At 38.2% G+C, this 27,130-nt stretch overlaps 1 protein-coding gene across 3 annotated transcripts in view; it reads left to right on the top strand.

Annotated features, from left to right (window-relative positions):
• Positions 1 to 27,130, top strand: part of LOC126367745 (NAD(+) hydrolase sarm1) — a 98,938-nt gene that overhangs the window by 30,552 nt on the left and 41,256 nt on the right. For 2 of the 3 annotated variants that reach the window (XM_050011456.1, XM_050011457.1), the window contains exon 1: positions 23,140 to 23,623. The exons of the other annotated variant lie outside the window; for it this stretch is intronic. In XM_050011456.1, the coding sequence (XP_049867413.1) occupies positions 23,546 to 23,623 (78 nt within the window). In that variant the 5' untranslated portion in view covers positions 23,140 to 23,545. Of the gene's footprint in view, positions 1 to 23,139; positions 23,624 to 27,130 lie in introns of those variants that run through there. 3 annotated transcript variants of the gene reach the window in all.

Below are 27,130 nucleotides of genomic sequence, written 5' to 3' on the forward strand. Positions count from 1 at the left end.
GCAGCGTGGTGAAGTATGCTCCATATCCCCTCCGGTTGATTGAGGGGAGGCCTGTGCCCAGCAGTGGGACGTATATAGGCAGTTTATGTTATGTTATGCCGAGATACCAGACACAATAGATTTTACATTGTGTCTGGTCGAGATCCGCGTTCCGGCGTTCGAAAGATTAAACCCCATCGATTCTTCTTTCAGACCTCTTGACCCCGATACTGACGATTTCATTTGACGCTTAAGGCTATCGACCCACTACGGTCGATTAATTCTTTCAATAAGATCCCCTCAGACGCCCTCAGACGTGAAGCCTATCTGGGCACCCTAAGGCCTGTTGTCCTAAATTTTGTACCGGGTGAGAGCCCTCAACGTCCATTTCTCCGGCCAAGTAGTTGATGATATTTGCGGCAAATCTACAACAAGTCACGTCAAAAAATATAGTAAGAGGTAGTACACCCAGTCTTTGCCAGCCTGTTTAAGTCCCATGTAATAGACCCCCCCTATTTGAGCCCATTGCCATTAACAGGGCACAAATTCTGGAAACCACGTGATATCAATTATTTACGATCCAAACATGAATTCAAACTCATAAAGTCGAATTCAGTAGTTTGGAGCCCGAGCAACATACATACATACATAGATAAACTCACGCCCTTAATCCCTAATGGGGTGGGCAGAGCCACAAGTAATCAAAGACAACTTGCAGCCACTGTTGATACGATGTCGTAAGCTGGATATGATAAACCTTATGGTGATAAGGGATCGTGAGCCCGAGCAAAAAGAATGTATATCATATTTATTCTCAAATCTATCGATTCATCTAATGCACAACACTATTCCTGGGCTATATTTATCCTTCCTTTTTAAATCTTGCCTTATGATTACTTTCTTTTGAGCCATCACATCGGAATGTTTGCATGACCTAAATACCAAACTAGAAATAATTGTTTATTATTCTATGTCAGTTCTGCTCGTTTTTTTTGTGATTTGTAGTTGTAATGAACTTCGGACAGACTTGTTTTAAATATTACATAACATAGCGTCACGCCTGTATCCCTGATGGGGTAGGCAGAGGTTAATAGGGCCTTAAAATCCGCAAGGGTTTCTATAAAGTCGTTGGTTCAGTTCCAGTGGGTCCAGTAATGGTGAGGTCTCTCAAGCCAGACGTGATCTTTGGCGAGCAAGGAGTTTGCTGCACTTATGTTTTAGTCCCATTTAATGCCCAACTGGGCACCCTCAGGTCTGTTGTCTTAAACGTTGTACCGGTTGAGAGCCTTCAGCGCTCCCCGTTTGTCCGGCTAAGTAGTTAATGCCATCTGCGGCAAATCTAGAATAAGTCACGTCAAAAAGAGTCCCATTTAATATGAAACGAGTTTGTATAGAGTGTACAGGATGCGGTAATCTGGGGGCACGGGAGTGCCCCCGCCAAGACGAGCAAAGCGAAGCGCAAGGGCAGGGCACTACCTACCTTTTCTTGAAGTGATTCGTCGAATTTTTAAATCGTCATAACTCTGGTTTGGATTACATATACTAGGTAAACCATATTCTCAGGATATGTTGCCGGACGAAAACGGACGAGCCCCATATCGTCGTTGCCAATTTAAAATCTATCATGTGCAATCGGGTAAATTTTACAGAAAAAAAACTTCCGCCTGTTTTTTTTTGTATGCCTGTTTTAAAAAATATTAAAAGATAATTGATATTTACGTACATAAGAGTTTGTATTGAATGTTTTAGGAGCAAAATACTATTCGATCTTGACAAAAAAGAAATTTGGTGAGGGCGACACATAAGAGCTTTTGGCGACACAACAACATAACATAACATAACAAATACTTTATTGCACAAACAGGAAAAAACAAAAGAGAAATAAAATGAGTACAATAGGCGGCCTTATTGCTAAGTAGCAATCTCTTCCAGGCAACCTTTAAGTATAGGAGAATTTGAATATTATGTAATATAGCGGGATAGTGCAGCATGGAGATACTTGTACGTATAAAAATAAATACACTTTCGACTACATAATTATATTGGCAACCACGAGATTTTACTTCACGTGTAGAATTTGTAAACTTAAGGTTTGTATAGTTAGCCCGTGTAGTGTTAGAAACTTGGCTCTACATGAGATTTGATAACTTTTTGACGTTGCGATGGATATGATCTCGTATTGGCACATTTTACATGAAAATGTTTCATTTTTGGGATTTAGTTTGTCAGTACTTAACATCCAAATCTTATAAATGAAGATAAGATTGTTGTTTGTTGATTTATAAATAGAAAAACACTTCTAAGAATACATTTATCTATTGGACAGTTTATTTTGTTCTTCTATCGCGTGGGTTGTGAGGTGAATTACCAACCTCATCAACCCTTTTTTTAACGTTGGGAAATGCGTTACGCATACCACTCCGCCGGGGGGGGGGCACGTGGTTATGTGGGACTCCCCGGGTGTCGCCACCCGGGTGGTATACCCACTAAAACCCAACGGTGTTCCTCCTTGCCGCCGTGTGGCGGGGATACGTGAACGCAATTGCACACAACCGCGTCCCCGCCGGCGGATGCCCTTTACGGCCCAGCGCCCATGGGAGCGCGTCAATCGCCTCCCCCTCCGCCGAGGGCTGCCCGGAACACTTGGGAAGCCCTATAGCAACCTCATCAACCCTGATGTCAGGGTTATTATTGAGCCTCCAAAGGCCCCTGACATGACTCATGTAACGACTACTTACTTACATCAGTAAGTAGTAACCGGGACCAAGGGCTTAACGTGCATTCCGAAGCACGGATCATCTTACTTTTTGGACAATCAGGTGATCAGCCTGTAATGTCCTAACCAAACTAGGGATCACAAAGTGATTTTTGTGGTATGTCTCCACCGGGATTCGTACCCGGGACCTCCGGATCGTGAGCCCAACGCTCTACCACTGGACCACGGATGTCGTAGGGCTTATTTTGTTATATAACATTCAATAGACTACTCTGAGCGATGTCCGACTCTCGTCAGACAGAGTACCTACTGCAGAAGGCAAGAGGGTAACCACTGCCCTATTTTTCCCTAAAAAGTAGCATGGAGAATGCTACACCGACAAAAGCGTGGCTTTTAAACATTAGTGATGATGAAGCATTATTCATTACTTGACTGCTAAAGATACCTCCTGGGATTTTTTCTTTTATCATAAAATTCTGCAAATTACAATGTATTTATCGTATGACATAATTTACCTTTTTATTACGCATTGCATTTTCAGAATATCCAACTGCACTATCACGGTTTTTAACCGAAATTCGGAGGAAACGACCAATAAATCTCTAACTCCTTAGTGTTTCATTATCTGCGAAAACTGAATCATAACACGTTACTCAATTTTACGACTAGCACGCCCGTAAAATTATGTTTACATTGTTACTAATGTGAGGTGAATGATGAAGCATAACATAGCGCCCGTACCGCCTCGGTGGTGGCTTCGAACCCGGGACCTCCGGATCGTAAGCCCACCGCTTAACCACTGGACCACGGAGGCCGTTACCTGCCGCCCCGTTGGGGTTGGCAGATAGCACGGAATTCCACTTACTGCGATCAATACAATACAATACAAAAACTCTTAAATCACATTAAAAATACATTAGTATTATAATCAAATTGGTAGTACAACAGGCGGACTAAGGTAGCAATCTCCTTCACGACACGACACGACGAAACGACGCGACACACGATGACACATGACACGACGACACGACGGGTACGATCCTGACACACCTTCGCTTCTTCCGCTCATATCAAAGAGTTCATCTATGCTCGCCGGTTTAGAGTACCTAATCTTGACCTGGCCTTTCTTTAAAACGTCCTGGACTGATCCCGGTAGGTATGTACTTACTAGGGAATGCAATTCCGATCTCGCGGGATCAATCCCGTAGCATAATATAACAGGATTACATTCGAGATTGACGGGATTGGGCGAATCTCCTTGAGTTATACTTTTTGTTTTGATTATGCTGATTTCCAAAGAAAACTTAATTATTTAGTTAGTAATCATCATCCCCCTAGCATTATTCCGTTTTTCACAGGGTCTGCTTACCTAACCTGAAGATTTGATAGGTCCGGTTATTTAGTTAGTAATATTAAAGAATAAAGGTTTTTGTTATCTTTCAAAAATTATTTTGTTTTAATTAACCTCATTATCACAAACAAGCAGTTTTCATCGTTTTCATCTTAACTTTACATTTTTATGAATCGGGATCTCGTGGGATTGATATTTCCAATCCCGCGGGATCTCGAATTTGCGATATCGAGTCGGGATTGCTATCCCTAGTCCCTACGCCTACCATGTCAAAAACGGGATAATGCTACGGAGATGATGATGATGCCTGTGACTAAAATGGTCGCGGAACTTCTTTCGTGGCGCGGCTTCCACTTTCAACTCAAATAATAAATAAAATAAACAAACTCAATTTTTTGGAAACTAGTGAAAAACAAAAGGCAAATTTATCTTTTCTAAGAATTGTATATTGGATGGAAATCTTCCGGTTTCATTGGCCAATGGTATGCCGATTTATCGCCTATTGACTAGAGATAAGCCCCACAGCTGATAACAGTCCATTTCTCGATTCAGTCATTAAGCTTCACGTTGTCTAGGTTTTCACGTCATGTTTCTTGAAATGTTATTAAGGAAAAGTGTTTTCTATCAAATATGATTCGAATAAAGAGAATTGCATGATTGGATTCATAACATATCACCTTTTAAATCTAAGCGTAGTACAGTCGTATTCGCGTTTTCTGCTCGCCCTTAGTATTACGACTCCAAATCACAAATAATTAGATACTCGCGCCTATAATTCTTATCGGAGTAGGCTGGGTCAAACGTTGCTAGTGGACTGATTTTAGCCACACTTGACATCCAGCCGGGTCTGTACGACAACAGCGCCGCGCGCGGTGCGAATTATATTAAGCGCTTCGACCAATAAACGATACGAATGCTATCTACGTAGATAGACGTCAAACGTCTAATGGTCGAAGGCCTCGATATAATTCGCGCCGCGCTGCTGCTCAAGAATGAGATAAAAGAGTTTTTTTTGACATTGACTTATAGTAGATTTGCCGCAGCTGGCATTAACTACTTGCCCGGACAAATGGGGAGCGCAGAAGGCTCTCACCCGGTACAACGTTTAAGACAACAGGCCTGAGGGTGCCCAGTTGGGCGCGAACCTCGGCTCAGGGCGTCGTCTGAGAGGAAAAATATTTGAAAGAATTAATCGACCCTAGTGGGTCGATAGCGATAAGCGCTCATTGAGGGAGATTTGAGAGAGCGCGCCCATGGTTAGAGGTACAATTACCGGCCATTAATAATCCTTCAATGTTTTTTTCTGTACTCCCAATGACTCCCAGTCAAGTAGTTAACGGCCCAAAAGCGTCAAACCGCCCACTTATATAATTATTGTGGCAGCAGTCGTAAAGCCCAGATTTCGACTGAGGTCAACTCTAAGTGGAAATGGTCAATGAGCGGGCAATAAAACAAAGATGAGAAGACGTAGGTACGTCTGCGCGTGGGCCGCCAGTAAACTTAAACAAATAACTTTATGCCGACTCTATTGGGATGTCCTGTCCAGACAACTACATAATTATAATACTAGCGAATTACAGAGTGTTAGGAGATGGATTTTTTGTTCTTTAGTTTGTCTTCGCCAAATTGGAGATGTCCTTAGAAAAGGTTCAGTACGATCTACTCTGAACCGGCGTGCGTGTATGAAACGATTGATGAATGTGGAGGAGCACACACACACACATTTTCCTTCGTTTAACCTTCCAATTTCATGGATAACAGACATATGCATCTTTTATTTTTGTTTTTGGGTATAAATGACGACCCTTTTTATTACACCCAGGCACAACACATCTTCCACGCCTTATTATTCTGATCAAAATAAAGAGTAGCAATATATTATATGCACAATGTGTTCCAAATATCAAGCAACAATTCTTCTGCCATTATGTAGAAGAGCTCGGTGGCGCAGCGGTAAACGCGCTCGGTCTGCGATTGTTGAAGTTAAGCAACTTTCGCAAAGGCCGGTCATAGGATGGGTGACCACAAAAAAAAAAGATTTCATCTCGAGTTCCTCCGTGCTTCGGAAGGCACGTTAAGCCGTTGGTCCCGGCTGCATTAGCAATCGTTAATAACCACCAATCCGCACTGGGCCCGCGTGGTGGTTTAAGGCCCGATCTCCCTATCCATCCATAGGGAAGGCCCGTGCGCCAGCAGTGGGGATATTAATGGGCTGGTGATGATGATTCTTCTGCCATTATGTATCTGAGTAATTAGAAAATAGGTATTATCCCGTTAAATCTGTACAGCGCCATCTATATTGTTTTTGGTGAACGTAGTCTGGAAAGTGTCTTAGGACTCCTGCGCATCACAATTGCAGCAAAACTATTTATAACCAGCCTGTCTTAGATGTGTAGAAACTTGTTATTATGCTCAGACAATAGCCAATATTACTACATGCTTACTGATTAGTATTAGATAAACACAGCTGCTCCCACAGCCAAGATTGTTATGATATGTTTTGCCTAGGCCGATTGTTAAATGTTATGATACGCTGTCTTAGTTGTGTTACACACGCCGAGTAGATATTTTGACAACTGATTCAAAGCGCACAATCAGACCTTGCTAGGAGTAGTTTCAAAATAATCTCGCGATGACATTGTCAAAGTACCTATTGTGTGATGAAGCACGAATAATTAGCTTGAAATGCATCGTTACATCAATTTGTGATTTATTTCATTCATCCTGAAGTAACGACCACCGTGGTCCAGTGTTTGAGCGCTGGGCTCACGATCCGGTCCACAATATATCACAAAAATTACTTTGTGGTCCCTAATTTGATTAGGACATTACTGGCTGATCACCAGATTGTCCGAAAGTAAGTCGAACGTGCTTCGGAAGGCATGTCAAGCCGTTGGTCCCGGTTACTACTTACTGATGTAAGTAAGTAGTCGTTACATGAGCCATGTCAGGGGCTTTTGGCGGCTCAATAGTAACCCTGACACCAGGGTTGATGAGGTTGGTACTCTACCTCACAATCCAATACCAGAAGCAGATAAGAATATTAACAATTTAAATATAAATTTTACTTGTAACTCTATGTTTATGGCACCTAGTATACCAAGTGATATACTAAATATTATAAAAAAATTAAAAAATAAAAATAGTGTAGGCCATGACGGAATATCAACAAAGGTTGTAAAATATGTTGCCGAATGTATAGCACCACATTTAAGCTATATCATAAATCTAAGCATCACTACAGGTACTTTTCCGGATAACCTGAAGATTGCAGTCATTAAGCCACTCTTCAAAAAAGACGATAGAGAAGATATGTCATGTTACAGGCCGATAGCACTTTTTACTATTTTTGCAAAAATCTTTGAAAAGTTTATTCATAAACAGATGAATGAATACATGGAAAAGAAAAAAATATTCTCTGAAGAACAGCAAGGCTTCCGTAAAGATAGATCAACTAATTTAGCGATATATTATTTATTAAAAACGATAACTGCAAATATTGACATAAGAAAACATGTAAGTGCTATATTTATGGACATGACCCAGGCTTTTGATTATGTGGACCATGAAATTCTTTTACGAAAACTTGACCATTATGGGTTTAGAGGAAATGTATTAAAGCTGATTAGATCTTATTTGGTAAAAAGAAAACAGTACACTGAATTAACTAAAATTAATATCGGTACCAAAAGGGAAGAAATCTATCATTCTTGTCAAAAAGTTGTTAGGTATGGGGTGCCACAGGGTAGTATTCTGGGACCGTTGCTATTTATAATTTATATAAATGATCTACCTAGACATGTACAATACCCTGTGACACTTTTCGCTGATGACTGTGCAGTAGTGATAGAATGTCAAAACGAAATGTCTTATCAACATGAAATTAATAACACACTGAATGGTATAGTTACTTGGATGAAAAATAATAACTTGTTAGTAAATCTGATTAAGACAAAACTAATGCAATTTCGACAGCGTGTTCAGACTCCAGTTTTAGACATCAATTACCAAGGCTTTAATAAAGAAGAAGTAGAAAGTACAAAATTTCTGGGAGTTAAGATTGATAAATCACTCACGTGGAAGGAGCATGTTCAAACACTGTGCTCAAGACTGTCCGGATCGTCTTATGCTCTTTTCAGGTTATCTCAAATAGTAGATGTTGCCACTGTCCTATCAGCATATCATGGTCTTGTAGCTTCAATTTTAAGATACGGTGTTACTTTTTGGGGAAATTCATCAGATAGAGAAACGGTTTTTAAAGGCCAGAAGAGATGTATACGGGCAATGTTCGGTCTTAAAAATAGTGACAGTTGTAAACCTTTCTTTACAAAGTATAACATTTTAACATTTCCCTCACTGTACATAATTGAAACTGCAGTATTTGTAAAAAAAAATCCAGGATTTTTCAAAAATGTAGAAACTACAGCCTTTCATAGTCGCCTTCGTCCACGTGATTTAGCTAAACTATGCCAGCAACGCACAAATACTGCATTAATGATGAAGAGTGTATTTGGCATGGCGCCAAAAATATATAATAAAATACCACTAGAAATAAGGTTGTGTAACTTAAGTCTATTTAGAAGAAAATTGAATGAGTTGTTAACTAAAAGATGTTATTATACGATAGATGAGTTTTTGAATGATAAATTGTAATAATGATGCATGTATTTATACATATAGATAATAATCTAGGTACTCAAAATTTTGTGCGCCGCAAGGCAAACATGAAGAACCTATAATGTGAACATTGTCATCTGTATTTAAATTACTCATGTTTAAGCAAATAAATTATCTTTATCTTTATCTTTATCTTATCTTTGATAGAAGAAGAAGATGGTGTCCTAGTGAGATTAGACCCTTAGAATAAAATTTCATGTGTTTTGTGCGATAGAAGATCCAGAAGTTTTGTCCCACAAAAAATCTTAGTTTGTCCCATATTCCTATTGATTTTTTTTATTTATTTTTTTATTTATTTATCATAGATACAATTTAATGCTACATTTTAAATAGTTAACATCGGAAAACCCTAAAAGGGTTTGTCCCGACATTAATCCCACATATTATTATACTAGTACATCTTATGCTAAAGACAAGTACAATCAAATTGCGACACCCATTGAAGTTGTGCTTCGTCCCAAATCACAAGTACTTTCAAGTTACAATTAACAAAATAAATTAAAAAATACTACTCGAGTTTAAACTAAAAAAGTGTCAAAATTATTAAACCATATAATTATTATTTCTTATTTTTTATGACACAGATTTTGAAGTCGGTTTAATTACTTAGTCATTTCATTAATTGTGGCTCTGCCCTCCCCATAAGGGATTACGGGCGTGAGTTCAATGCATGTGTGTAGAGGCACACCCAATTTCTTCCACCTGACTCAGCAGTTACTTAGTACAATGCTGAATCGTAACATACGACACCACACCTGCGTCGATTGGCCTCGTATTATCACAAATGATACGTTGTAATAACATTATTACACTTGTATGCGCATGCGCATACAACTTGTTTTTAAGAAAGAGTTTCATTGAGAAACATCTGCGGCTTGGCTTGTAGTTGTGCTTAGTGTTAAAAACGTTTGTAGGTATTTTTATAGTTAATATTTTTTTATTTTTATGTCTAAATATTAATTTAGAGGAAACAGCTTCGCTGTTTTTATCGCTATGAGTAGTTATTTTCTTAGCAAATTAATTTTCATTAAAATTATATTAAATATGCCAGTTTCAGCGAAACGTTTGTTTTTTTGACGTGACTTATTGTACATTTGCCGCAGATAGCATTAACTACTTGGCCGGACAAATGGGGAGCGCTAAAGGCTCTCACCCGGTCAGCTAAACGTTACGTCACATAATTCATAAGTAGTTTTAACAAAATTACAACAGATCTCAGGGTGCCTAGCACAACATTCAATTTGTATGGCAAATGTATATAATATAGCTAAGTACCGGAATACTTTTTTATTAAAATGGGTTATTATACCCAAAAACAAATATGAAAGTTGCATATATCTGATATCCATGAAATTAGAAGGCTAAAAGCAGGAAAATTCTTACAGCGCCATCTATGCTTTTTTTTGGAAAACGTAGCCTCGAAAGTCCCTTATTCAGTGGTAATCCTGACAGAGATGAAGGTTAAACTTTTCTGCCTCCACCTCTGGACCCTCTGAGAGACACAGAACTGGAAACATCTTACTAAACAAAACACTACACCTATACAAACGCTGACAAAGCTAGTTGCGAGCTAGTTGCTTCCCTTGGCGTTACTTGACCCCTCAAGATACAGGCACGTGCTGTTCCGATAAGAGTTGGAAACAGACATCACGTTTCATTTCATGCTCGCTTTACTTTTTTTAAACATTGTGAGAATAAAAAAGATACATATACAGGGTGTTAGTGACATCGTAACGAATACTCAGGGGAATGATTCAGACCATGATTCTGAGTTAATATCAAGTAGAATTTTCCGTTGAAAAAATTATTTTCAATTAAATATAATTAAATAAATAATAAAATATTAATAAATTATAATTAATATTATTATTTAATACATACATACATACATAAACTCACGCCTATTTCCCACCAGGGTAAGCAGAGACAAATTGGAGATGTCCTTAGAAAAGGTTCAATACGATCTACTCTGAACCGGCGTGCGTGTATGAAGCGATTGATGAATGTGGAGGAAGCAAGAGAAGTGTGTCAGGATCGAAGCAAATGGAATTCTATTATTTAATAATTCTTTTAAAATTATTTTTACTTTTGCGATAGTAAATTTCACTTAATATTAACTCAAAATAATCAGCAGAATCATCCCCCTCAGTATTCGTTACGATGTCACTAACACCTCTATAAAGCCAAGCTCGAGAACTCTAAAAGAGGTCTTCTTCTCTCGTGTGGGTTTTGACTGACCTCATCAACCCTGGTCTCAGGGTTACTATAGAGCCGCCAAAGGATAACATGGCTCATGTAACGACTACATACTTTGCACAAGTAAATAGTAGCCGAGATCGACTGCACGACAAACCAACGAAAAACAAAATTATAATAAATGAAAATCAATTCGGGAAAAACATACCATTGTTTTGTGGGGAAAACCTAGCATTGGTTATCGGAAAAACCAAGTACATTTATTTTTACCTATAGTATACATATCGACACCAAAATTTGGTGTGAAGTATGATAAAACATTATTTTACATCGAGGACAGCTGAACTAAGTTGAGCAGTTACATATTAATAGCTATGTTATTGATGAGATGAGATAAAATTAGTTAGTGACATCGTAACGAATACTCAGAGGGATGATTCAGACCATTACTCTGAGTTAATATCAAGTGGGATTTTCCATTGCAAAATTCGTGTTTTTTTTTTTTAAATTATATCGTTCACATTCACATGTGATTTTTGGAAATAAAGCCTTGCAATATACACGCTAGATTATATTTAGGTAAAAAAGTGTGGTCTCAATTTCTATGCGAAATGAAATTAAGTCATCGAAAGAAATCGCCGTTTTCTTAGGGTCTAACAGAAAGCTCGGTGAGGTATGGGTACTTAGTTCATCTTGCGTTGGGTGTAACTCTACCTACCCCAATCGGGATATGGTCATAAGCTTCTATTGGGGTTTTGTTGAAGAAAATAACGAATGAAGAATCAGAATGTACATACACACATACATAAACTCACAGCTATTTGCTGCCGGGGTAAGCAGAGACTATGGAATTCCATTTGCTTCGGTCCTGACACACTCAGAGTACATAATCGAAATGTGATTTTACAAAATGGCGCTTAAGTGGTTTTCAATATAAGGCGACGATATGTGCATTTAAGTTTCCTCCAAGATGTGGTTTTATCGCAGTTTCCCACACTCCTGCGCCGGTCGGATTTCGCTGACTGCACTGATAATGATACCTATGTGATAAATGATAATATTTGATTTTGCGTAGCTGAATAGCTTAGATCGTAACTACGCAGTTTGATTGCTTTTGTATTATAATAACATTACATAAGCCCACGGCTATATCCCGATTGGGGTAGACAGACCGAGAACCATCTATGAACAAGTATCCACACCTCACCGAGCTTTCTGTTAGTCCAATGTGATAGGTAGAGCCGTATCATCGTTTATAATGGTCGACCCTGGTCAAAACAGGCTGTTTTGCGGTATCTAGGATTTGTTTCCGATTAGTCAGGAGTGCAATAGAAATAAATTTAGTAAATCTCTATTAAAATATCTCATGCAAAAAATCTCTTAGCTGTAAGTTAACTGTAAGTATCAAAAATCAAAAACATAATTACATTAAGCGAACTCCAGTCCCACAGACAAACCGAGGAATTGGTTTTGTGGGGTTTTTATTGTACCAATATTTTGTGTATTTCTTATAAAAAATAAACATTTTACTTACTTACTTAGTGGCAGTAGGCTCACCTCTTTTACATGGGACTTAAAAAAAGCTGGCGAGACGTGGGTATCAGAAATCAGAATACATATTCAACGTAATTACTAATAGTTGTAATTATTAGATAAATAAATAAATACATTATCACGATAAACTTGATGAAAGACAATTTAACATATTTGAATCTTTGGTGAATTATACTGCACGCATCTGCTTACCCCCTTGAGGAATATAGGCGTAATGTAATGAACAAAGAAAATAATTTCTTAGTAAAGCCTACTCCTTAATAAAATAATACTATTATAAACAATTGCACCTGGATTTCTGAAGATGGTCAAACCAGGGTACATACGTCTAAACAGGGCATAGTAATAACAATCCCATGCTGTGTTTACACTTCCAGTCACGGCCGTTAGGTATATTTAAATCTAAATGGTTGTCAATAAAAACAATAAATTAAAGCTACGTTACCTACGTAACGAATTTAAGAAACTTGAGAAAATTGAGAAAAACATGAAACAGTAGGAGTAGCGCCCTGTGCTGGGAGGTTTTCTGGCCACGTCTTTCCCTCAGCGATACAGCTTCTGATGTGGTAATAGTTTTACAGCCAATTACAGAATACGTAATTTAATTTTTGGCGTTCAAAAAGCGCTAACTATGTACGTCAATTTTCAACCCCAACCCCAACCCAACCCCGCAACCCCGCCCTCTCGATGATAGGTGCGCGACTCGACTGCCCGTATCTACGTAGATGCTGTGACTGCATCTAATATTAGATAAGGCTACTAACATCTAGAATAAGTTTACTAACACATATGAGACATGTTTCGTGAATTAAAAAAGAATATTATTATTATATTATAAATTTTGAAGAATAAATATAAATATATTTTTTATTAAGTTTTATGTCAATCATTTAGTTCACATTCACGTTTAGTTCACAGGTTGTTACCTTATGTGAATGCCATACATTTTTATCACTGTGATTGTTGATTGATTTGACTGGCGAAGTAGGTAGGGTAGGTAAGTAGGTAGGTGGGGTAGGTAGGTAGGTGGTAGGTAGGTAGATGGGGTAGGTAGGTATGTAGGTAGGTAGCTGGTAGGTGTAGGTAGGTAGGTACGTAGGTAGGTAGGTGGTAGGTAGGTGGTAGGTAGGTAGGTGGGGTAGGTAGGTAATAAGTCATGTCAAAAAATAAATTAAAAAAAAGTCGATTGTCGTACTATCGTTTGCGACTTGGCTAACAATTGCCATTTTCCTCGGTATCGGTAATACAAAGGGCACATTAACATAGATCTTATCTAACGTTATCTGTGGCTAATATGACGGAATACCTCAGGGTGTGCCTTTGAAGAATTCTGTTAGTATTACTCATTACATTACTATGCACTTTCGTATAGTTATCTACTAAAAAGGATTTTGAATTGATGTAAAAATAATAGGTAACACCAAGTTGAAAAATCACAGAATTTGATATAAAAATTTTAACGAGGTAAAAAAATAATTTGCATTGACGAAAAAAATGGTTTGCATTTGCAAGAAAACAAGTGCAATCCGACAAGCAGAATTCTGGCTAAGCATTTATCTTAGGTTGAATAACACGTGGGAGAATTAGCTGTTTAGGCATGCGAAGTATATCTTCTGTAGGTACCATAGAGAAGAGATTGATTGTGTACATTGATTTTAATTACCATAGAGAGTTCCTAAGTTCCTAAGCCTGCATAGTCTAGTGGTTCGAGCGTTAGGCTTAAGATCTGGAGAGCCGGGTTCGATTCCCGAAGGGACATTGTCGAAATCACTTTGTGAGGCAGTCCTTTGTTTGGCTAGGACATTGAACAGCATCACTTGATTGTTCGAAAAAGTAACTTGATTCCTTGCTTCGGAAGGCACGGTAAGCCGTTGCGTTGGTTCCTGGCAGTAGCCGAACTGCTCCACCAATAAGCACTTGAGCAGCGTGGTGGAGTATGCTCCATATTCCCTCCGGTTGATTGAGGTCATCGTGGGGACGTGCCAAACAGTGGGACGTGTATAGGCCATTTATGTGATGTGAACAGTTCCAAGGGTGTCGAACCCGATGTGTCTATAAGTATTGATAGACTAGCTATCATGTGCGACCTGAGTCTACGAAGAATGTGTTTTAGTTCACCGTTCACCTATGCACCATAGTATAATATTTACTATACTATGCACTCGTTTACATTTCCATGCTGTGTTTACCTATTGCCAACTTCGTCCGGTCAATGAACTTATGGCACCAAAACAGTCACATAATTATGTTCGAAATTCGTTTCGCTTGTTTTTAAAATTATTTAAAGCTAGTTTATCAGCTATACTGGCAGGTAGTAAACAAAATAAATCCGACCAAGTGGGAGTCTGATTCGCGCACCGAGGGTTCCGTACGAACCGCCGTAAAATACAAAAAGTACCTTTTTTTTTTGACGTGACTTATTGTAGATTTGCCGCAGATAGCATTAACTACTTGGTAATCTAAGGCAGGCTTTCTTCGTCTTCTAATGTCAGGGTTATTACTGAGCCGCCAAATGCCCCTGACATGGCTCATGTAACGATTACTCACTTACATCGGTAAGTAGTAAACCAGGACCAACGGTTTAACGTGCCTTCCGAAGCACGGAACATCTTCCTTCCTTACCAAACTAGGGATCACAAAGCAGCAGGCAGGCTTTGAGTTTGTCGTTGACTAAACTGTCCCCACACATCGACATAGATCGTGGTTAGCTTACCAATTGACATATAATAACATCACATCACGCCTATAGATATCCCCGAAGTAAGTTTGTAATCTCAAAATCATTTCTTTTTGTGATGGGACGACAAATTAACGAATTTCCAATTCAATTTCTTTCAATAGGTTTTTTTTTTTTCGATTTTGTACTTATGATCATTTCGACGAACATCCTTTTTGCTTTGCGGTACTTAATTGTATTCTGAAAATTTTAAGTGATGTTATTATTTTGGTTTTGTTTGTGGCGTCATTTTATAATAAACAATTTCTACTTAATTCCATTCAATTCTAATTTCTATTTATTTTATGGTATTCAATTTCTATTTTATTCTATTTTCGGATTTTTTTCATTCTTTTTCTGTAAGACCTTCCTTCTTGGCTCATGATTCTATGTCTATGGGAAGTATCCCGTAGGGTTTTCACGATGTATTTCGCGCTTTCTCTAAGCAGGGCAATCACGGATTCTTTAAAACATCCTAGATTTTAAAGCTTAGGCGAACGGTATGTTCGCCTTTCTTCCGTCTCTATCACTCTCTCTCTGCACTCTACTCTACCTCACTTATACCATCATCGTATTTTTTTCGTAACATAAAGCATACGTGTTACTTTTAAGAAACTTTGCTCTTTAAACCTGCCTACACACAAGTTGCATAATAACAAAGACTAAAATGCAGAATGGCAGAATAAAATCGGTCGTCATTTTTGATGAAACAGATTTTTCTGACTTGGCGACAGAGTGTGCTTGGGTTTTATGTGCAACAGTCGTGCTAAGTGCTATAAATAATATTATAATAATATTAATACGTGTTTAGTAATAAAAGTCCCCCCCCCCCTGGTTGATTGAGGGGAGGCCTGTGCACAGCAGTGGGACGTATATAGGCAGTTTATATTGTTAATAAAAGTGCGTGAAAATGAAGTTTAAAAAGTCAGTGACGTGTTGTATCCAGGGAAACTCGTTTTACTTTAGGTATTCGACGAAGATTGTGCCCCAGGTACGTCTTTACCACAGACATTATTATAAGGTAGGTGTTAAAAAAACAATATATCAAATCAAATATATAAATAAGCAGTCCCCGACCAAACAGCGACAGGATTAGCAGAACGTAGTGGGTAGCTCACTGGGACGGGCTAACCTATAAAATGCTACTTAGGTTCTATGACGATCTTGTGACGTAGCGTGTAGGCGCCGCTACTTTCAAAGCGCATCCCTGATGCCGAGCAGTAGCGGTATCAATACTGGTTGGAGGCCGAGGAAATGGATTCACCGATTGAGAAATTGGTCGGTGTACTGCGGAACTCCTTAACGCGCCTTACGAAGCACGAAATAATTCGGCCTGAAATGTCCTAGTCAAACGGCTTGCCTTACTCAGCATGGTCCACATAATACCAGCGTCGTGGTTCACGCCGCGACTGGCGCTGAGTGAGGCCCTTTTATTTCAGGACATCCACCACCACCTTATGATAAATTTGACGAACATCCTTTTAGTGTAATTGTTATTTTGTGAACATTTAAAAAAATATGCTATTGTCTTTCTTTATGTGTGGCGTATTTTTATAACAACATAGCATAACCTCATTGTATATCCCAATCGGGCTAGTTTGGGGTACATCCATCGCAAGATCAACTAAGTTCCCACACCTCACCGAGCTTTCTGTTAGACCAAAGTGATAGATGGTGAGCCGTGTCGTCGTCTATAATGGTCGAGCCAACTGTGTTAGTGAAAACTGCACTTAAGATAAATTAATAATCATTGGTGCAAGTCCGGTACCGGTGTTCAAACCGGCGACCGTACCACAGGGATTATTTCTTATAATAAACAATTTCAATTCCATTCTATATTGCTCAGAACTGTATAGGCTGTTTATGTTTTACGATAGTTTGTACATGGATCACTACGTCGTAATGATATTATAAAACCTCGTATCCGGCAACCTAGTATATCTAGGCAACAATTGACGCGTAACACGTGACGCTAAACATTTACGGCAACGTTGCACAACAGCGCGCGCCGTTGCCAGCTGAAGCGCAACAAATTCAAATTCACAAATATCTTTGTTCAGTAGGTAACATAGTTACACTTTGAATCGTCAATTTTTACAAAACGAACGTCTCATCCGCCTAAAACTACTGCAACATGTCGCGCGGCTTGTTGTTTGTTTAGAGAGCATCGTGAGTTGAGCAACATTTGTTGTCGAGCGGAGATATAACGCGCAACAACACTAGTTCCCCTGGCGACATATTGTCAACGACAGACGTGTAGTAGATGCGAAAACAAACGAAGTTGTTAAACAAAAGTTCCGCGCTAAATATGAACATGTTGCGCAAAATGTCACGCGCCAAATGTTGCCAAGTGGGGACGCGGCTTTATGTTCAATGCTGAACTTTATGAATGTATGTATCATCGTACGTGACTTGACTCAGTTTGTAGCCTGACTACTGAGAATCTAAGAAAGTGATGTGTTTACATAATTAATTACAAATACGCAATACTGTCAAGAACTAAAATTAACTAAACATCTGGAATGTTCAATTATATCGAATTAAATAAGTACTTGACGATATTATTTCTTGATTATCGAATTTGTTTTCGAATTCATGTTTGGATCATTAATGATTATCACGTGCTCAGCGGTGAAGGAAAACATCGTGAGGAAACCCACATTCCGTAATCTGTATTGGGCTGGTTTTTCCTTCGCAGGTTTGAAGGTCAGACAGGCAGTCGCTTCGGTAAAAATACCGAACCTATCAAATCTTCAGGTCACGTAAGCAGACCCTGTGAGAATCGTAATAATGCTAGGTAAATGATTTTTTAAAATTATTTTCAATTCTATACTTTTACGACGGAAAATTTTACTTGATATTACACCCCATATAAGTACGTACAAGTAGCCATACAAGTAGGTATGGGTGTTAGAGACACCGTAACGAATACTGAGGGGGATGATTCAGACCATGATTCTGAGTTGATATCAAGAGGAATTTTCTGTCGGAAAATTCATGAAAATTGTTTTTAGTTCCATAATTTTGCGACGAAAAATTGCACTTGGCATCAACTCAGAATCATGGTCTGAACCATCCCTCGAAGTTTTCGTAACCATGTCACTAACACCTGTATACCTGTGCCTACCCGTTCGGGGTTACAGGTGTGAAGCTATGTAACACAGCCGTTGCTGTAATAAATATCAAGTATTACAATAATATAACTGTGACAGAGACGAGGTACGAATAAAAACAGCTAATTAAATATTTTACACGAGAACTATTTGCGTCACTCATTGTCAATTCAGCTCCAGCCGAAATAAATAATAAAACGTCATGACCTGGTCACGATTTGGTGACACAGTTCAATACTTAATAAAACTATCGGTTCTGGATGAAATGAACTGATTTTTGTGGCGGGCACACTCAAAGCGTAAAATAACGAATAAAACCACGTATAGAACGGCAATTCGTCGCTCCGACCAGCGTCTGAGTTAGGTATAGGTACTTCGGTATTCGACATTTGGTATTCGAATACCAAATGAATGTTCGAAGCAACTTTATTGGCAGCTCAGTCTTTTTAAAACCTTCTGTCGCCCATGTCGTTGATGTTTTCAAGTCATAATTCACTGTTCCGTCCAATTTGTGTTTTCTTTACAAAACGAGAATATGCGAGTATTCTCAAAGATCATGAATCGCATCAGAGCGGCGCGGCGTCGCCGATGCTGACGCGCCGGTGTGTCACTGCTTTCTATTTATGCGCAGACGCAGGCGCCGCTACCTTGACACGTCCCCCGCTGAGGGTGAACTTGTGAAGATTCGATCAATCATCTTGTGAGAAAATAATGGGTATCTTATTTCTGCATAAATATAAAACTCTTCTATGGTACTAACTACTTACAACGCCTTATAACGTGCGTAAATATATTAGTGGAGTCAATAAAGCTGGGGCTTCCTAACTAACTTCTAGTCAGGAACGGGTCTAATTTTGATATATTTTTCTACTGTAGGGGTAGTTTTTTATATAATTGAAAATCAGAAACATCTTGAGTGGGGCAAATATATATTTCGATGATATAAAAAAAATATTCCAACGAAAAGTGGATTTAAAGTAATTTCCTGGTTCTGTACAGAGATGGCTTCCGATTTGTAAAATAAAATACTCCTTATTTCAAATTATAATTAAGGTGTTTTGGATGGCATCTTTTTTTTTAAATTTCTATTTGAGCGTATTTTAATGTCTTTTTCGCGAAGCGTGGGTATGCAGTTCAACTTGCAATGAATGTATCTCTGAGTAGCCTAATTGTAAACATAGTTATCAGCTTATGTTAGGGAAGAAGAAATAGCCGCTTCTAAATCAGACCATTGAGACATGTCAGAGGCCTTTAGGGGCTCAACAGTAAACCTGACACCAGGGTTATTGAGTTCGGTTATTTCATTGATCTTACAACCCACACGAGAGAAGAATCAACCCATTCAAGAGACGAAGAGAAGAATCAAATCAAACAGCGTCATAATGCCGTTTGCGGCATAACTCCAATAAACCACGTGAAAGAAATAAAATCTACCGTCTCTTTTAAAAGCACTAAAACTGAAAACGCCCAATGATCCCTTTGATTTTCAACTAGACTCAATTCCGTCCAATAAATTGTCACTAAAGACGCCAAATTCGAAAAACTCAACGAACCAACGCCTATGTGTCACTGCGGTCTATTTTTACTCAGACGGGCGCCACTTCCTATGACCACTTCATCAGACAAATAAATAGTCTGGTCTTTAAGGACCACGTCATTGAGAAAGGTGACTGACCAATTTTACACGCCGCTTTCCATATTGAGATGGACGAGTCATATAACCACTGACGAGACATTATCCTTGGTGATAAAGATTCATGATTAAATAATTCTGAAGGTAAACAAAATGGGGACTGAAGATGATGGAGACACTAATACACTCTCATATTCTAAGGAGCTTTTTTGAAAACATAGATTAGTTGTCCATTTGTTACACGATGTCTATGGATCCGTCCAGTGTGGACGGTTTACTGTTACAACATTTTTTTTTACGGGACATATTGTATTGTAAGGTTTCACTGCCCTATTTTTCCCGAAAAAGTAGCATGGAGAATGCTACACCGACAAGAGCGTGGCTTGTGCCTTTAAATTAGTAATGTGATTGTAAGATTTGTCTCAGATGGTATGAACTACTTGGTCCGACAAATGAGGAACGGTGAAGACTCTCACCCGGTACAAAAAATTAAGACAACAGGCCTGAGGGTACCCCACTGGGCGCCTTGGCTCAGGGCATCTGAGAGAATTGGAAGAATTAAGCGACACTAGCGAGCCAATAGAGATAAGCGCTAAATAAGGGTACAAATTCTAAAACATAACTAATCAACTGTTGATTGTTGGACGGAAGGGCTGGCAGAGAAAGACCTAGAAAGATATATACATAAGTCTACCCTATATAGCCAGAAGTCATCAGAAGAGGTTTTGCAAGCACATTTGATATTGATGTCCTAAGATGAATATGACATTTTGACAAAGCTAAAAAGTCATCTAATGGGGTTGAAGATTCGCACGTAGTTTAATGCAACACCCCTCATCTTGCAGATAGATATAGGGATCTTGATATGGCTTTTAAAATGCGAATAACACGCAAGAGGAACAGGGAAATACTATATTTAGATAATTATGATTTAGAAAATGTAAAACATATCAAAAAATAAAATTATAAACGTATTTATGGTACGACACCGACTGAATAGGTCAGAGAGATTTTTTTTTTGGTTTGGTTTTCCCCGAAGGGTAAGGCAAAGGGAACTATGCCCATACAGCCATGTCTGACGTATTTTTTTTTCCTTGATGATTAATGAAATGGTGAAAGGTGATGAATGATGATGATGAAACCTAAGCCCCCACCCTCGGAGTAGACTCCTACTCCGAACCCCAAACGAATTAACTCAAAAGTCCGCATAAACTTTTGAGCTATGAAGCGGCTTCCTAGCACGAAGCGAAAATAGGCAGATACACTTTGTTTATTGAATACTCCAATATAATAACACTCGCGAATATCTTCCGACTAACTTAATGCGATCATTAACCACAAAACACCACTTCGTATTAATTATTTAGATTATTCAATGAAGAAAGCAACTGTCCCGTTCCCGTTTCCCGCTAAAAAACTAGGTCAGAGAGAATTTAGAATTGTATTAAGATTTGAATTAGGAATGAATACCAAATGTAACCAGCCGTATATTTCGAAAGAGGATGTCAACCAATAAGGTTAAATATTAATTTATAATGAAAAAGAAGGATACAGATGACTTACACGAGTATAAAATAGTTTTAAAAACATTAATTACATAACTTGTCCAACAATAGGAAGGAAGTATAGTATAATTGACACTCGTAACGTTATTATAAAATACACGTTTTCAGATAATCTTAGCACGCCTTTGTCCAATTCTAATGTTATTGCGTTTATTATGAGCATGATGACAGGAGTAGAGAAGTTAGAATTATGATATGATGTAACTAACATTGTACATTTTATTCGATGCAGTTATTTTTAAACTAAACAACATCATTTTATTCACGTTTTCAGACTAAACTACCGTCTCTCAGAGTCTCTCTACAATAGGCTAGTTTCCAACTAGTCAAATCAGTTACTTTTTACTGAACGATAAAACACGAAATTACTTTGGAATTTGTACCTATCTTCGTCTTGTCGTTTCGATGGCATTCAGATTTTTTCAGCCCTGTATTTTGCAGTATTTTCGGTGGTAGTTATCAGCAATTTGGAATTTGTATGAAAAAGCACACTGTGACGTCATAAAAACGTGATAAAGTGTCGGACTTCATGCGTGGTCGACGATTTCCCTTATTCAGCTCACCCGCATTTAACGCTTATCGCTATCGACCCACTGGGGTCGATAAATTCTTTCAAATATTCTTCCTCTGAGACGACGCCCTAAGCGGAGGTTCGCGCCCAACTGGACATCCCCAGGCCTGTTGTCTTAAATTTTGTACCGGGTGAGAGCCTTCAGTGCTCCCCATTCGTCCGGCGAAGTAGTTAATGCCATCTGCGACAAATCTACAATAAGTAACGTCAAAAAAAAGTGTAAATTGAATATTATGTAGGTACAGAAACAAAAACAGTTGAACAGAGATCTTATATACATATAAGATTTGAATATTTAAGTTTGATAAAGCAATTAAAGACGGTAGTGTTTTATCTTACAGCTAATGAATTATAATATTATTACCAAAAGTAAAAAAAAGTGTTAAATGAAATTTACGATCAAAACAAATCTTAAATTAGCAATATAAGATTTTAACATTTTTAAATGGCTCTTTAGTTTTCGAACGAGCGTAAATATGGCGAGACAAAGGATCTGCGTTGCAAAATGAGACTCAAGTAACGGTAGTATCATTGTTCATTTCATATGCACGTCGCGGATTGAGTTCTCCCCCTTTATTGCATATCTTTGTCCATAAAAACACATCCATGTCACATTAAATGTGATTTACTACGCGTTTCAACTTTTCCCTAACACCTACATAGAAACATGAAAAAGTATATTTTGTCATTCGTTGTTCGAATTGAACGCAGTAGAAATTACGCTACCAAATTTAGAAGCATATGTTCTCTTTGTTACTGAATTATAGGTTCGTACATTTGCCAAGAATTCGTTATCAGTTCGATAATCGCTGGACCCGTTCTCGTAAGCTTGTTATGACATTGATGCGGTGTCTACAGCAGGCTCTGATCCACGATTCACATACTGAATACACATGTGAACACATGCTCACCATCACGGTCATGTATGAGTGAACTCGAACGTGCTATCGCTTTCACTCAAACTAACCGAATATAAGGTGTGAAAGAGACGGGCACAGCAGCGGGGAGAGGCCGTCTGAATTGATAAAAGCAACAGTTGTCCGACGAAAATTCAGTTTGGAAAGAAACCAGCGCGCAGCGAGCGTCGCGTGAGCAGCAGAACGCGTCGCGATATTAAAATGTGACTGCGCTATTGTATGAGTGTACAGAGTAATAAGTTACTATTGTCAGTTGTCGTACGCCGACCGACATTACAGCAAATAGTTGCGTGTAAACGAACAATCGCGCCGGTGACGTGGACGCGCGTCCAAGGATTAAAAACTTTATTGCGACGGAAAACAAGCCGTGCAAAAACTTTCGTCGCGATCTCGTCGTGTACTAAATCGTAATCATAAAACGTTACTATCAATTCACTCTCACGGTAGAGCACGTGATCGTCGAAAATTCTAGAAAACGCAAAGGGAAATACGTAAGCTTCGCACGGTGTAAGGTTTGGGTGGTGTTTGCTCGTACCGAATTCAGTGCTCATCAAATTATGGTTGTTTCACAAGTCAATAACATGGCCTCGTACTCCACTTACACGGGAAAACCCAAAATTTTCTTCCCAAAGAAGGTAAGCCATTAAAATATTATTACATTTGTTAACCTACGAAGCAGCCGCACGCGTAGCAACTGACTATACTCATATATAAATATTTATCACATAAAAATATTTATCTGCGAGACATAGCATAAGCTATAGATAGGTACATATTTTATGGAATTTAATAGTGAGAAACACTTTAGTTAAAGTATTTCCACTTGATAAATATAGCAAAAAAAAAACTAATGATTTCGACGAAACGTCTCGGTCGTGGCCGAAAAAGTATTCATTTTGACACTTGGTATAAAAGGAGTTACAAATAAAAGGAAGCACTACACTATAATTTGTGAAGATTTATTATGAGTTCATAAACTTGGTAGATTTATTGCTATAACGTGTATTTCCGTTAAAAGCAAAGCAATAGAATAGGTAATTTGGATATTAATAAGTAGATATTATGGAATGAATAATAGGATCACGACGTAAATAGCAAAAGAAGTGATTATCCTTTATTTTCAATGGCCTTTAAAAGAATAAAGATATATTGACGGCAAGTCGGACACCGGTAGAGAACGGGTGATGCCATATAAGTTTGTTATCAAATCGTTGCAATAAATCTTAATGTGGAAAATGCTGTGAGAATAGTTACAATAATATATGGACAAAGGTTTCTTTATCTTTATAATAAAGATTATTAACATGTTATTTATACCAAATAAGTTGATAATATTTACATCTGGCTTGACATAGGGACAGCTAGATAGAGGGATAATAACACAAGCTCACGACCATATTACAAACATACACAATGTAGTCAGAAGTATGTTCATCACAATCATGAATTAAGTACCCACACCTCACCGACCTTTCTGTTAGACCAATATAATAGAGGAATAGGAAGGGAATGATGAAAAATGACAATAAAGATTCATTTACTGACGTTATTGCAACCACCACAACCAACACAAGAATTTTGCAGCATAAGACATCAACACGTACGTAGTTGTTGTTCATGTCAATAGTGACACAGCTGTTGAAGTTAAGGTTATCCTTATAATACTAGATATTGCAAAAAAATCCTCCTTAGAACATCCGAGAGTACTTTTTGCGCCAACGACAAAACATCTTTAAAATAAACCCAAAATTTAAATAAGTACTCATACAAATATAATTTCAGATTAACATCTTAAACCATCATACCACTGAATAATCTAATCTCTATCATAATTTACGTCGGTAATCATAAAATAACAAAGTAAAACGGTGTTGGTATGTTGTATAACAAGAATGAATGGCGTATGTCTGTGCGGTCCTATTATATCACTCACTGAGTGACCCAGTTCTGAAATATTCGCACGAGGAACCTTGACTGATTCGCTGAAACGGTTCAATCCATTTGCAGCTTCATGTAGTTTCTAATTGTGAAAAATAGCAAAATTTTGCTAGACATTGTTATTATGTGGGAAAATATGTCTGGATCTAGAAAAGGAGAGACCCACTAAAATTCTTGATATTTGAAATAAGAGAATAACTTTAGATGTTTCAAGTCATCACCAACTGTCGTCTATAACAACCCTGACACCAGGGTTGCTTGCTGAAGTTGGTCATCCGCCTCACAACCCACACGATAGATGAAGAACTATAACAGATACTAAGCTTCTTTATAAATACTATCCAATTCAGTAAATGCATGAAAAGCAACGTGAAGAAGGTTAAGACAAATGTTATTTGGTTTGTTGAAGTACGAATATTGTCTTTTATACTATGCCTTTCTTTACGTACTTTTGTACGCACGTAAGATAGTGACTCTTAGGGAAATCTATATGAGTAACACAATGCCCTATTCGAGAAACAACTCAAAGTGTACATATAACCTCGCTGTTGCCTCCCCTCAAACTTTTTAAAAGACAATCTTCCTCAAAGCTCTCGCTTATTGCCATTATGCGATTCGATTAAAAAGTAATTATCCCACGCCTAATTATTTACTTTTATTTTTTATTTTTTTATTTAAATTGAAGGGAAGAGAGGAAGGGGTAGACCTAGGATAACATTTATGAAACAAATAAAAGAGAAGGTGCAGGTCGTGTCGTATCGGGAGGTGAAGGTTTTGGCGGGAAGAAGAGAGGAATGGCGGTTACTCCACCGACAAGAGCGCAGCTCTTAAATAGAGAGAGAGAGAATTATTTACTGAATTACTCTTTTTGTCATTTTGTTTTGTAAATTTAAGGACATTGGGCAGATCTCCAAGATAATCATTAGTGTTAAACCAAAGCCATGTGTTTTGTGTATCAGTTAATTAAAAACTGAAGTCTCACATCCGTTTTCTCATCAAAAATAATAAAATCTTCACACGTTAACTTACTTTCGCTTTAAAAGTTTTTTATTTCTCCTCAGTGTGTTATGTTGACCAAGGTCTGTTGCAATCTGTGACCTAAAAATCGTTGCCGACAAGCTAATGAAGCCAAAAGAGCTTATTTTATTTGCTCTTTTACTTGATAAATGACTTTAGACTCGAATTATTACATTTAAAGACAATTATACTTATTTTTTACTTTATTATCTTGCTCTTTTCTCCTGCTCACATGTCGTTCAAGGTCCTAACAACATTGTGTGACCCAAAACTGGCAGACTTTAAGGACGCAATTCCGTCCAGGTTAAAAGGGTAACGAACATTCTCACATCTGTTCACATTTGGCCTCTTTACATTATAAACTGTGTTGTTTACAACATAAGTTGTATAATCGTTGTAAAGTAGTCCCCTTTGATACGCCGCGGTGCTGATAAGCAGCGCTTGCGCATTCATGTCAGCTATACTTTATGGTTGCATTAGCTTGCAGTTGTCGTTTACAGCACAAATTATAATTGATAGCCGGTTATATAGGTCATGGTCTTAGAAGATAGGATCAAAGGACGGACCTGATCGTCGGTTATGACTACTGAGAATGATATAACGTCAGCACTGAGGCTCTAAATGATAGATTTACTTTTAATGGCATTTTAAATTGCACATTTACAAGCGCTTGCCGCGTGTGGAATTTTCTGTGTAACCTTGTTTGTAATGTTATCAGTGTTACAGTTATGGTTTATAAAATGAAGAGTAAAACTTCGAGTATGCTGATTTTTGCAGCTTATACTTCTAACATTGTAGTAATTTGGTAATTAAATGCGATATTATTCATTCCATTCCATTCTATAGAGCCGTGACAACCCAGTTGATAGAACGCTTGCCTCTCACTTTGAGATCGCAGGTTCGAATCCAGCACAGGCCTAAACCAATGATTGTCGAATTCGTGTTTGGATCATAAATGACTATCACGTGCTCAGCGGTGAAGGAAAATAACGTAAGGAAACCCACATTCCCGAGAAATTCATTTTCGGAGGTATGTGATTGGGCTGGTTTTCCCTTCGCGGGTTGGATGGTCAGACAGGCAGTCGCTTCTGTGAAAAACCGGACCTGTCAAACTTCAGGTTAGATTAGAGATGATAATTCATTCCATACGTGACATAAACATCAAGAGATCGAAGTTCAATAATTAC

This window comes from Pectinophora gossypiella, chromosome 6 (assembly GCF_024362695.1).
Source record: "Pectinophora gossypiella chromosome 6, ilPecGoss1.1, whole genome shotgun sequence".
NCBI lineage: Eukaryota > Metazoa > Arthropoda > Insecta > Lepidoptera > Gelechiidae > Pectinophora > Pectinophora gossypiella.